The sequence below is a fragment of the Microtus oregoni genome, unplaced genomic scaffold (genome assembly GCF_018167655.1).
Source record: "Microtus oregoni isolate MIOR12 unplaced genomic scaffold, Mior012 000011F_ref0000422, whole genome shotgun sequence".
Taxonomy (NCBI): domain Eukaryota; kingdom Metazoa; phylum Chordata; class Mammalia; order Rodentia; family Cricetidae; genus Microtus; species Microtus oregoni.
In genome coordinates, this window is record NW_024543070.1 from 51,510,314 (window position 1) to 51,523,780 (window position 13,467).

At 52.8% G+C, this 13,467-nt stretch overlaps 1 protein-coding gene across 1 annotated transcript; it reads left to right on the forward strand.

The window, feature by feature from the left end:
* Positions 1–4,998: 4,998 nt before the first annotated feature.
* Positions 4,999–12,809, forward strand: Sncb (synuclein beta). Its single transcript, XM_041660431.1, has 6 exons — positions 4,999–5,280; positions 5,890–6,019; positions 8,684–8,725; positions 8,880–8,998; positions 11,637–11,726; positions 12,081–12,809. The coding sequence occupies exons 2-6, from the start codon at positions 5,899–5,901 to the stop codon at positions 12,111–12,113; spliced, it is 405 nt and encodes a 134-aa protein (XP_041516365.1). The 5' UTR covers positions 4,999–5,280; positions 5,890–5,898; the 3' UTR covers positions 12,114–12,809.
* Positions 12,810–13,467: the final 658 nt, after the last annotated feature.

Genomic DNA, 13,467 nt, shown 5'->3' on the forward strand with positions numbered 1-13,467 from the left:
GGGTCTGGTGGGAACAGGACTCATCTGTGCCCTTGAGTACAGACCTCAGTCCACACTGGCCAAGCTTCTGCCAGAAAGGAGCAAGAGCTGGGCTGGGAGGAGAAAGTCTAGGATCTGACCTGGGCCTTAGAGTGGTGTGGGGTTTGTATGCATGGACCAGAACTGGCTGTTAGGGGCTAACACTATGACTCAGCAGGTAAAGACATTTGCCTCTAATCTGAGGACTGACAGTCCCAGCAACCTGCACGGTGGGAGAAAGTCAGCCCCCTTAAATTGTCTTCTGATCTCCACAGGATGGTGTGCACACATGCATGCCCCCTTAAATTGTCTTCTGATCTCCACAGGATGGTGTGCACACACACACACATGTGCACATACACACTTTAATCTTTATTTTTATTTAAAGACAACTGAATCCTGCCCTCCAAGTTTCCGGTTGCTTAGATATAAGTTCAACCTGAATATCTGATTGGTTCATTTGGGCTCACACTTCAGAAGGTCCAGTCCTTTGCATCTGAGAGGCATGGCCCACATTTTCATGGACTGGAAGCAGAGGAAGGGGAACATGGGTGCTGTGGGATAATGTCTTGTACACCGTAAAGATTTGTCACTCCTTTGGTTTAATAAAACACTGATTGGCTAGTAGCCAGGCAGGAAGTATAGGTAGGGCAACTAAACTAGGAGAATTCTGGGAGGAGGAAAGGCAGAGTCGGTCACCAGTCAGACACAAAGCAAGCAAGATGAGAATGCCTCACTGAAAAAAGGAACCAAGCCACATGGCTAAACATAAACAAGAAATATGGGTAAATTTAAGTGATAAGAGCTAGTTAGTAATAAGCCTGAGCAGTAGGCCAAGCAGTTTAAATTAATATAAGCCTCTGTGTGTTTATTTGGGACTTAATGGCTGCAGGACTGGATGTGACAGAAACTTCTATCTATACATGGGTACTCAGCTGGCTTTATTTTCCCTTTTTGTTCAGCCTGTGACCCTAGGCTAACCCACAGAATGGTGCTACCCATAGTCAGTCAGTTTTTCCCTCACAGTCAAATATCACTCCAAAAGATACAGTTCACTAATGCCCTGGGCCTTGATGCTTTTTAATCGAGCTTAACAGACAATCAAAATTAACCTCCAAAACTGAGTGTGACTGCACACACCTTTAATCCCAGCACTCGGCAGAGGAAGGAGGACCTCTGAGTTTGAAGTCAGTTTGGTCTACAGAGTGAGTTCCAGGAGAGCCAAGGCCACACTGAGAGACCCTGTTTGGTGTATGTGGAGTGGGGAAATTCACCACCACAGCCAGGTTCTCAGACTGTAACCATGAAAATAATTGGGAGGATGCCCACCGAGGTGTTAATGTGTGCCATTTGGCAGAGGTTGTAGAGACGATGAAGAGGTGCTATGTCTAGAATACTGAAAGACAGAGAAGGACAACAACCGTCCACTTACCTATTGCCATGTCACATCGCCTGTCCCAGTGACCCACAATAGTAAGAATCATTTACTATGTTTGCAGATCTGCAGTACCTGTGGGGTCAGTTCAACTATGCTCCAAAGCCAGATAGGCTAGGCTTGCTCACAGCTTGGGCTGAGGGCCTCTGTCACTCACATGGGGTAGTTAATGCAGCTGTCAGAGGAACCTCAGCTCTGTGTGGCGTCTCCATGTACAGCTGCTCAGCTTTCACAGTGTGGTGGCTCCATTCCCATGGGTTCCTAGGACAAACATTCCCCAAAGACAGGAAGTAGATGCTGCCAGAGCCTTCAGGTTCACATCAGGAAGCTCTGCAGAAGGCCCAGACAGGGACAATGCTACTGATCTGTATTTGATGGACCAAGGGAGTTGCTGCTCTCTCCAGGGATGGGTGTGGTCTTGGCTCCATCAGAGCCCTGGCTCTTCCCTGGCACAGGGTGGCTTCCAGGCCTGAGGGAACCTTCTACAGTTCTTGGAGGGCTGGAGGCAGGGCTTGTGTGTGTGTGTGTGGGGGGGGACAGGAGGCATTTAAAACAAGTCCCTGGGCCTGCTGGGAATCTGGCTCTTTGCCAAGGTCAGCTTGCCTTTAGAGATCAGCTAAGTGGGGTTGACAAGCTGGGGCTCTTGAATCCCATCACTGTTCTGAGATTTTTCTTTCTTTTTAAATCTTTTACTTTATTTGTATTTACACTTTGGCCAGTCAGCATCGTGCTATGAGGCTCTTTGGTTTTGCTTTTGTTTAGAAAGCTTGAGCCGCTTGGTATTCCAGTCTCTCCATGACAGCACTTCTCGACCTGTGTGGGTCATGACCCCTTCGGGGTCACATATCAGATATGCTGTATGTCAGATATTTACATTAAGACTCATGACAGTGGCAAAATTACAATGATAATGTAGCAATTATATAATTCTATGGCTGGGGGTTGCCACAGCATGAGGATCGCAGCGTTAGGAGGGTGAGAACCGCTGCTCTGTGATAACCACACCCTCTCTTTCCTTGTCCTTTGTCAACTTGCCTTTGCCGCAGTTTGTAAATAAGGACCTTAGGGACAGGGCAGTGTGTCCTAGAATCAAGGGTCTGTATGATGGTGCACAAGCCATCAGGAGAAGGCAGATAAAACCTGACCAGGACCAAAATATAATCTTGTGTGTCCCTGTGTGTCTGGATGGGTAACTGAGCCATCATCTAAAGGAGGGTCCTGTATCTTGATGAGGGTGAAAAAGGATTGTCTGCAGGCCTGTGAGAAGTGAGCAAGGGAAGTGGATTAGGGGTCTAGGGGACTGCTCAACAGTTAAGAGCACTTGATGTTCTTGCAGAGGACCAAAGTTTGATTCCCAGCATGCACATAGCTAACAACCATCTGTAACTCCAGCACCAAAGGATCCAACGCCCTCTTCTGGCCTCCACAGGCACTGCATGCTGTGGTGCACAGGCAAGCATGCAGACAAAGCACTCATACACATAAGATATAAAGAAATCTTTTGTAAAGACGCATTAAGTATATTTTTAAAAATGTTTAACTGCTGGCGCTGGAGAGATGGCTCAGTGGTTAAGAGCACTGGTTGTTCTTCCAAAGGTCCTGAATTCCCAGCACCCATATGGTGGCTCACAACCACCTGTTTGTGATCTGATGCCCTCTTCTGGTCTGTAGTCATACATGCAGGCAGAACATTGTATACATAATAAACAAATAAGTAAATCTTTTAAAAAATGTTTAACTGCTTTTTAATCTAAAAATTGCTTTACACTGGGGGGGGGGAGCAAAGCCTTTAATCCCAGCACTTGGGAGGCAGAGACAGGCAGATCTCTATGAGTTTGAGGCCAGCCTGGTCTACAGAGGGAGTTCTAGGACAGCCAGAACTTCTGTCTCAAAAAAAGAAATCCTCTCTCAAAAAAACAATCAATCAAACAAACAAAAACATCACATTACATTTATTTAAATCTATATTTAATACATATAGCATGTGATAAATACATGTAATATGTACATATACATTTATATATTAATATATGCTATACTAATAAAATAAAAATCATATTGATATACAAAAAACTGTTCTTACATATAACTTATTAAATATGTAAGTGTGTAATATAATTTTGCTATGTATCAGAATTAGCATGTTCAGTATCCACAAGCTTTGCAGCCTGCTTCTCACTAACATGTCTTATTTCACTAGTGTGTTGGTACATGGGGGTCGGGCTCCTGGCTCCTAACCACATCACAGTGTGCCACGGGGTGGGTGTCCTGTAAGGAAGTACCCAGACCTCTAAGAGGACATTGTCAGTTGTAGTGTACAATGACCATGCCTGCACCTGTGCACACACGTGTCGGTGTGCACACGTGAATAGGGATCCACAGAGTGAGTTCCTGGAAGGGGAGCTGCTGATCCCAAAGGACTGTGCATTCATAGTCCCGACAAATGCTGCCAACCCCGTGGCCTCTGCCAACTCAACAGTCCTGCCGCAGCCATGAGCGTTTTCCTGCCCGTGCCCTGCTGTCTGCTGCTGGCACACCTTAGCTCATCACTCATCTCTCACACACACCGCACTTCTGTCCCCACTGCCTTTGCCTGTGTAATAGCCACAGCCTAAAACACCCTTCCGACCTTGTTCCCGAGGGAACATCTTACCCATTCGGTGAAGCCCACGTTAAGTGCCACCTCCTTTTTACTTCCTCCCTCGACTCCCTGAACTGACAGGGTCCCTTTCACCTGCCATTCCACACCTGCATGGGCGTAATTCTGTCATCAAGCTGACTGAGGTCCCGTGGTGCATCAGAATCCCTGCCTGTGACTATACTCAAAGGTCCATGTCCTCTTCTCTTTAGCTCCTACTGTAGGTGGCATTGCCTTCTGACCGCCCCTTGGCGTGGTAGTGCCTCTGACCTTTGCACTTGAAGGTTCAGCTATGTGGATCTAACCCTCGCCTTTTTTGGTCTGCTTTGGTGCTTCTTCGGGATCTCTCTACTCCAAGAAGGTTCTTCGCAGAGGGCTTTGCTGTCTGCTGACTCTGCCTCAAGCCCTGTCTCTCACACCAGCATCTTACTATCTTCCCAGCACCCCTCGCAGCTGAAATAACCCTGTTTGGTTTAAGTGTGGATACATTTATTTTGTTTCCTACCTCTCATATCTGCATGGGCATGAGCGCATACACGCGGCATGTCCCTGAGGTCAGGTCCTTGTGTTGCTTCCCCCCACCCCCAGTCTCCACCCTCCAGACAGGCATTCACTCCCTGCTTGGTTCTACAGAAGAGGGAACTGGCATTTCAAAAGGAGAGCTAAGAGGTTCAAGATCCCACAGTCACTAACAAAACCAGCTAGGATTCGAATCTATCTCAACTCCCAAGCCAACCACATCATTTCATTTCCACTCCTCTCTCGCCGCATTGCCCCCTCCCATACTCCCCAAAGACTAGCGTCTCAAGCACCAGGGTCCCCGACTACACGTCAGAGGCCCTCCCCGGGAGGCTTGCTTGCTCTGAGGAGATGTCATCCTCCCCGCCCCCTGTCAGTCAGGCGGAAGGGGCGGCGCGGCCACCAGGGGGGGTGCTGAGCTCAGAGCTGCGGCAGCGCTAGAGCTGGAGTCGGAGCTGAGCCGGAGCGCTCGAGTAGCATCCTTTGGTGGCAGCGCACCCGAGGCCGGACCACTGCTGCGCTCCTGTTCAGGGCCAGTGACCCAAGCTCCTGACCACGGCCGGACCCCACTGGCTCCAATCCCAACCCTGCCCCGCGTAGCCCAACCTCGGCATCTGCTCGCCGCTGCCACCACCACAGCTCCATCCCCAGCCCGGCCCCCGAAACCCAGGTGAGGCTCAGGGAAGCGGATCGAACTGGGGTCCAAAGGGACCGAGCGTGAGGTGAGGAGGGAAATGGAAACTGCACTGGGGAGAAACGTGGGCACGAAGGTGGAAAGCGCTGGGCAGGCGCGGGCAGGTGCACTGCAGGATGCGTGTGTCTGTCCTCTCGGTTGCTACAGTCTGGGTGGATGTGCGGACATGCGTCCGTGCCCGTGTGTCAGAGTGTCCATGCGCTTCTGAACGCCCGTGTCTTGTGTGTGCACGTGAGCATGTCCATGGTGTGTGTTTGCATGCTGACCGTGTGACTGTCGTGTGCGTGTGTTGGGTCCGGGTGTTCGCGCCGAGTCCAGCTTCCGGTTCTGCGGGCCTGCAGGTTGCAGATCTCCGGATAACCGAGGTGGTGGCCCCTCCCGCGTCCCGGGGTTTCAAGGACGCTAGGACTCACCGCAGCATGGCCCTGAGGCCTAGAGCTGGGGAGTGGAGTGGGTAGGAGGGGACTCTGGGTCCAGAAGCGCGCCAATTCTCAGGGATGGAGGGAGGGGGCACCAGGTCCCCCGGGAGGGCCGGAGTGAAGGTGTGGAGCCAGGACCTGGCACTTGTGTATTCGCCCTCCCCAGGCCGCCAGGATGGACGTGTTCATGAAGGGCCTGTCCATGGCCAAGGAGGGCGTTGTGGCTGCAGCCGAGAAAACCAAGCAGGGGGTCACCGAGGCAGCAGAGAAGACCAAGGAGGGTGTCCTCTACGTCGGTGGGCAAGGGGTTGCCGGGCTGGGTGTCTTCTGGGGGTACCAGGAAGGGTCCTCAGAGAGATTGAGGGGTCTGAGCGTGAGAATATGAGTCAGCAGATGGGCGAGGTCAGTAGGGGTCACTGGAGACACAGCCAGCTCATGGAATTGACCAGAGGGAGGTGGGAACAGGGTGGGAGCTAGTGAAGATGGTGTTCAAATGAAAGACCCAGGACAATGCAGTGAGCTCACCAAAGTTTCCTTTTTCTTATCCTGACATCACTATTAATAGTGACCTGATGGGGAACCTTTACTTGAGGCCAAGTGCCGTGAAAGGCCACAGCATCTGATGCTCCTGGCCTTTTTTCTACAGATCGGGGACACTGGGGCCCTCTGCTAACCACACTGCCCAAGGTCACACTGCTGGAAAAGCCTGAAGCTGAGGTGTGAATCCAGCCAGGAAGCCCCACCTTCCCTGGGTATTGGCGGGCTCTCTCCAGCTACCTGCCCCCCCCCCCCCCCCCACACACACACACACACACTGCCTGTGGATTTACCACAGCTCTCCCTCCAGTTCACACTCCTCTCAGAGGTCAGCTGGTGTCAGGACAAAGGGCAGGAGGTTAATGTCTCTCACCCAGAGTGCGAAAGGACTTTGTAGGGTTCTTTCCGTAAGGAGAGATAAGGCTAGAAATGGAAGCTAGCGGACTCGTTTAGAAGCTCATACGGTGGGCCAGGGCTTGCTCTTGTAGAAAAAGATATAAAAGAGCTGGACAGTTTGCCCAAGGTCATAGCAAATTTGGATTGTGCTCATTAAAAACATACTCTGTGCCAAGCCTTGTGTGGATGCTGAGCTGTGGCGAGGCAAGGGGACAAAACTGCAAATTCCTCTTGGCGAGGCACAGCATTTCTGGGATGGATCTAGCATCAAGCATCAAGTGTGGGAATCATTTGGGGGAAGAAAGCCAAAGGGGAGCTACCTGTGAGGGTGGTGTGTGTGGAACAGGCCTGAACACCAAAGGGCCTGGGAAGGCAGAAAGGCGGGATACGAGGACCTAGAATGGTCTGAAGAGCAGAGGGCAGGAGTCATGGCAAAGGACGAGCTCAGGTCGGTAGGCAAGAGCCAGTTCACAAGAAGACCTTGTGTGTCAGGCTGGAGCATCCTTGAAATTGCCATTAAAGGCTATACGTGAGAGATTGACATGATCTGACCAGTTCATAGTTGTCCCTCCAAGCTACAGGCAAGTAAATTGCAGGGAGGCCAGGAGGCATTGCCACCTGAGGCAAGAGCAGCGGTAGGTAAGCCCAGCCTTGAGCGCACATCTGTTCTGCCCCCCTTTTACTCATCCCTCGTCTCTTTCGCTTCTTAAACACCCAGCACCCCACTGTTGTCTCTCTGCCTCTCCAAGTCACGGAGGCTTTTCCTTGGCAGACACTTACTTTCTAGTCTTCCCTTACCCAGAAACCTCTGCGTTAAGACCCTGGCTCCTGTAGCCTAGCATGCAGTACCCCTCGTGGCCCTACCTCAGCCTGCATTTCCAGCCTTGTTTTTCACCATATCCAATGTTTCTGGTCCTGGGGTGGTGTTTTGCCTGCCTGGTTCCTCCTCCCTAGTCTCCTTTTAGAATATCAGTGTGCTCCCCGTATCTCAAGTCCCAGGCAGTGTCCCCACCTCTTGAAGTCCCTGGAGTCTAAATATTCTTTCCCTACTACTCCAGGTCAGACAATGGGCCATGGGCCCGTCAGACAGTCAGACAGGCCTTGCACATCAAATGCACAAACAATTTGTCGAAGAGGGAATGAATAATGCATGGCATGACTCCTGTCCCTTCCACCTCCAACTTCTGGCTGACCTTAGTTTGGGGCACACTTCATCCCAGCCGGGCCTCACCCTTGACTCTGGCTAACCTAGTCTCACCCTCTCTGTACTGGCCTTAGCCTAGGTTTACTAGCCTTTGTCTGGCTGCTAAGTCTTCACGTGGCAGGTTGCCCAGGTCCAGGAGGATACACACCCCGTGGTCAGAACTTCTTGCCTCTTCCAGTACCATGTCAGCATCTGACGAAGACCCAGTCAGTGTCATGAGTTCCTTCTACCGTCTGAACATCACCGTTAGACTCACCTGCACCTAACAATCTCCGCTTTAGTCAAAAGGAAGAACTGGCCCTTGTCTGGAGGACCTGCTCATGAAAGACATACATGGGGCACCAAGGGCATCTTCCAAACGCCTGTCTCTGCTCCTCCCAGCACCACCTCCCATCTTGGGCTACACATTCACGCAGTACCTGGGAACAGGAGTTTCAAGTCGGCTTTGAATACTTGCTCACTCAGCTCCTAACCAATTGCAGGGCCCTTACTGAGCTTCTGGTTTCCAACTATAAAGAGAAAGCTATCCAAGCCCCTTCCGCTGCTCAGACTGCAGACCGGGAGAAGTTAAGAGCCACTCAGGCAGCGTCCACTGGGGGGTGTGGGTGTTGGGGCAGGGGAGCAGAAGGCCTGAGGAAATATGTGTAGGAACTGAGTGTAATTAGCGTGGGGTGAGAACCGTGGGATGTGGGGGTTCAGAGAGGCAGTTCAGGGGACCCATTGCTATCTGGGTTCTCTGCTCACTGCATGACCCCCACATTGGGTTGGAATCTCTGTTCGCTATGTTCAGACTTCTTAAATATGCTCTTCTTTCTCCCTATAGGAAGCAAGACCAAAGAGGGAGTGGTCCAAGGTGTGGCCTCAGGTACCAGACCAGTCCTTGTACTTTATGGTGGGGAGGGGTATGGGGGCTCCTGAGGTTTCTTTGTGGGGTTGCCCCTGGGAAAGGAAGACTCTGGGACACTATGTGGGGCGGGGGGCTGGCACTGAACCCTTCCCCCAATACCTCCCTGCTCCAGTGGCTGAGAAAACCAAGGAGCAGGCATCACATCTGGGAGGCGCTGTGTTTTCTGGGGCTGGGAACATTGCAGCAGCCACTGGCCTGGTGAAGAAGGAGGAGTTCCCCACAGACCTGAAGGCAAGTGATCCCCCAGCACATGTCGGGCATGCTGGGCACACATGCCTGCTATCATCCACCTCTACTCCACCCGCCTGGGGCACAGGCTTGCTTGCCTCCGTTCCTACAAGACTGGGCTACACTGGGCTCAGAATGAAGCCATGGGGAAGTATGCATAGATGCCATGCTCCCTGTGAAGGGACCCAGAAGGGGCTGTGAGTGCATAGCCCGCTTACTGGCATGATTCCAGATATTCCTGGGCACGTCTGAGCAAGCCACGGCCTGTTCGGTCATTTCCTTTCGATGAATGGCTGTCCGTGCCAGCGAAGACCTGTTCTTAGTGGCTTCACAGTGGGTGGTGCCCTGCATTCACGCTACTGAGAGAGATCACCTCGCAAAACCGGCCAGTGCGCATGGGCGTCAGACGGGGTATGCATGCGCAGTGGAGACGAGAACGCTGTGATGGGGCAAAGCACTGTAACAGGACTACCTGAGTTTAGGAGAGTTTCCCTGGGGAGGTGCCATTGGACAGCCCGGAGATGTGCCGGGACTGTATTTCGAGCTGTTTTGAGCAGGAAACACAAAGGTCCTGAGGCAGAAGTCAGGAGACAAAACCACACAGGTGACTGTAACGCTGCAGGTCTAGAGACTCCACCTTGAGAGCCACCACGATAGAAAGCCTGGCCGGCAAATGGTGAATGCTCCACATGCGGCCTGGCAGGACTATGTAAGACTCTTTCTTGTAGGACTGGAGAGATGGCCTTGCAGAGGAACTGAGTTAGGTTCCCAGCATCCACATAGTGGCTCACAACCATCTGTAACTCCAGTTCCAAAGGATCCAATGTCCTCTTCTGGACTCTTTAGGACCCAGGCCCACACATGGCATACAGAAGACATATATGCAGACAAGCACTCATACATACATGTTTTTCGAGACAGGGTTTCTCCGTAGCTTTGGAGCCTGTCCTGAAACTAACTCTTGTAGATCAGGCTGGCCTTGAACTCACAGAGATCTGCCTGCCTCTGCCTCCCGAGTGCTGGGATTAAAGGCGTGCGCCACCACCGCTCAGCAAAAAATAAATAAATAAATAAATCTTTTTTTTTTTTTGAAAAAGGTGGCTTTAACTCCCCCCCCCTACACAAACACACACCCCAAAAAGAAAGGCATTTTGGAAAGGTATCTCCCCAATGAAGCCGGCAATCAGTTCATCACACAAAACGCCAGCCTCCAGAATTCCTGCACTATGCTGCCTTTAGGGTCCCTTACCCTAGCCAGGCCTACATGAGGCGGTGAAATGTGCCTGCATCAGGAGGGACTCCCTTAGCTCCCTTCAGTCCAGGCCCTGCCTACTCCCCCAGGGCACCTGCTTCCTGACTTCCATCACTGCAGACTTGTGGGGTGCTTTTTTAATCTCATGAGTATGTCATCAGGAAGAGGACAAGCTCTTCTGTATTCTGCTTTTCCTAATCCACTGTGTGACCTCTAAGCCTGCCATCATTCTCCATTCCCAGGGTCCATGTTCCACTGTGGTTAGGTACTGAGCCTTTCTACTGTCCTGGCGTACTCGCTTCCACACAAAGGGCTCAAGCTGGGATTTATTTGGGATGAGGGTGCTGCAGATTGAGCCAAGGCCTTTAGCACACTAGACACATGTTCTAGCATGAAGCTATACCCTGAAGGCCTCAAGCTGGGACTTTGAACTGTGTCTTTCCTGGGTTCCGGTCCTAGCTGGGAGAAACTAATATTTCTCATCTCTCTGGTCATCCCCACAAAGAGAAGTCTGAGCCGCCACCCTCATTTACAGGAGATGTAAAGCCCTCTATTCAAGGGGTGCAGGTAGACAGAACTCCAAGGAGCTGAAGCCACCCATGGGACTAAGGCAACTGGAAGTGCCAACTTCTCAGGGTCCTAGGCATGTGCCAGTCCACACGCGGTCTTCTACAGCCATGCACACACCCCAAGTTATCGCGTGTTTACATATATGTGCTCATTTGCAGGTGGCGGACCATGTGTCTAGCAGACCTCTTCCTCCATGCTCATTGGTCTGTGCCCATCTGGGCAGCAGATGCAGGGGGGGAGGGGAGAGTCTTAGCTCACACATCCAAGCAACACCATGAGCTGTTGCTTCCAGCTTATCTTAAAATAGCTACAGTGAAGAAATCAGGCCAAGCTCAGCCCTGGGGGAGGGAGGGATGGGTGGAAGGCAGCAGAGGGAATGGCACAGAGCCCCTCTCCAGCCCCAGACCTGAGCCGGCAGCTCCAGTCTGCCTGAGAGGGGAGCTTCCGGAGTTCTCTCCTGGGTCCTATAGTCAGCCCAGCAGTTTGACTGCACCTAAACAGGAGACCCATCAGCTGTCTCCTATCTACTCAGTCTCAGGGATGGAGGTAGAGGCTGTGAGGTGCTGGGCTGAGCGACAGAGTGCTCCACCCTCCCTCCGCACTCCTAGCTTCCCCTGATGATTGGGTGGGAATTCATCAGTCACACCTCCATCTTCTTCTCATTTTTAAGACCTCCAAATGGACACCTCGCCCAAATACCCCTTGCACTGCCAAGCTACCCTAGTCTACCTCACTCTTCCAAGCAACCCATGGCATGCTAGTATGGGATTGTAAGGAATGTCCAGCTTCCCACACAGCCCTGCTCTCCTCTGTTCACAGCCAGAGGAGGTGGCCCAAGAAGCCGCTGAAGAGCCACTGATTGAACCCCTGATGGAACCTGAAGGGGAAAGTTATGAGGGAACACCGCAGGTGAGGGAGCCACAGGACTGGGGGAGGGGCGCCTGAAGATGACATCACCCCTAGCGGGGTGGGAGGTCCCCAACGTAAGTGGAATGGTGGGGGGGGGGGCTTCAATAACTCAGATTCCAGGAGGTGGAAGTAGGGAGGAGAGGACAGATGGCAGATGGTGCCTAATGCTAGGGCCCAGGCACAACTGCCTTGGACTACCTCGGCGGGACCCAACTCCAGGTTTCTTCCTACCCTGGGGGTGGGGCAAACATTGTTCCTCCTTGCTGGGGAGGGATCTGGCGGGCTGCACTTGACCACTCAGTCTCCAACACTTCCTTTATGCTTTTCTCTATTCCACCCCACTCCCCGCTGCAGGAGGAATATCAGGAATATGAGCCAGAGGCGTAAGGGTCCAGGAGGGCCCTGGCACCAGCAGCACAATTCCTTCCCTGCCCCTGTTCCAACCCTCATCCCCAGAACCAGGGCTGTCCTTCTACCTTTTCCCCCAAACACGAGATCTTCCTTCGGCTCCGAGGCACCGCCCTCGAGCCTGTGTTAGTGTCTGCCCTGCCCTTCAGTCTGTCTTACCTGCCCGCGTTCATCCCTGAGGCGTGAACTGGGGTCGGGCAGAGGCCCAGCTGGGAGCTCTGCCCCACCAGTGTTACCACTCACCCTCCATCTGGTCCAGTGTCTGCGTGGATGTAGCATGTTCTATGTATTTTTAAACCAAGATGGGAAAGCTATGGCTCCTTCCCCAACCCAGCAGAGGTTTTCCCCGAGGGGGCCCCCCGCGGGCAGCCCCACTTCGACCCCTAAAATGTTTTTTTTTAACCCATACCAGGAGCCAGTTTGTGCCATGCCCCCTCCCTCAGCCCGCTCGGTCCAAGCGCGGGCGTCGTGTGTTGTGATTGTGGCATGGAGAGCCCCCCCACCCACCGTGTGAGCGTGTCCCGGGTGGGTCGGCCCAGCCGCCCCCCAGCGTGTCCATGAATAAAGCCAATCTGTCTGTAGCTAGCGCCGCATGGGCAGGGCTGGGCTTCCGGGCCCCGGACTGCCCCTCCGCTCTTTGGGGTCTGGCACACTCAACACAGGCACATCGCTGACTACCTGGGACCTCAGTTTATCCATCTCCTATTCCAAGCAGGCCCACGACTCGGAGGGTGATGGCCCCCACCGCTACCTGTGCTGGGACTGAAGTTGACTGGGAGGCGGGAAGTTAGTATCGGGCGCCACCTCCTGGCAGGAAAAGGGGTACAGGGCCAAGAGAAGAAAAAAAAAAAAAAACAGCACTGGCATCGTGAATACGCATGCACGCACGTGCACGCGCGCTAGCCCGAGTGTCAGCACCCGGCGAGAGTGCAAACAGAGCGCACGTGCAGACCTGCGCTCTCTGTTGCGGTTGCAGCTGAGTCGCAGAAAGACGTCGCTAGCCGTTAGCAGACCCCTCCCACTCCAGTCCTGTACAGACACATCCACGCACACCTGCCCAACGCAAACAAACAAAACCGTTGGAGACGTTGGCCCAGGAGAGGGCACAGCTCCCGGCAGGCGGTACTCTCCCCTCCCAGAAGCACCACTGAAAGTTTTCGCTTTCAGCTGGAGTAGGAGAGGGTCTGCAGGAAACTGGGAAACCCGCCAGACACCTGGAGCAAACCAGGATCAGCACTAGGGGGCCCCCGCCGACTCAGAGTAAGAAGGGAACCTCAAAAAGACCCGCATTGCGTAGAGGCTCCGCCTCTGCAAGTAGGAAAACGCCTCCTTT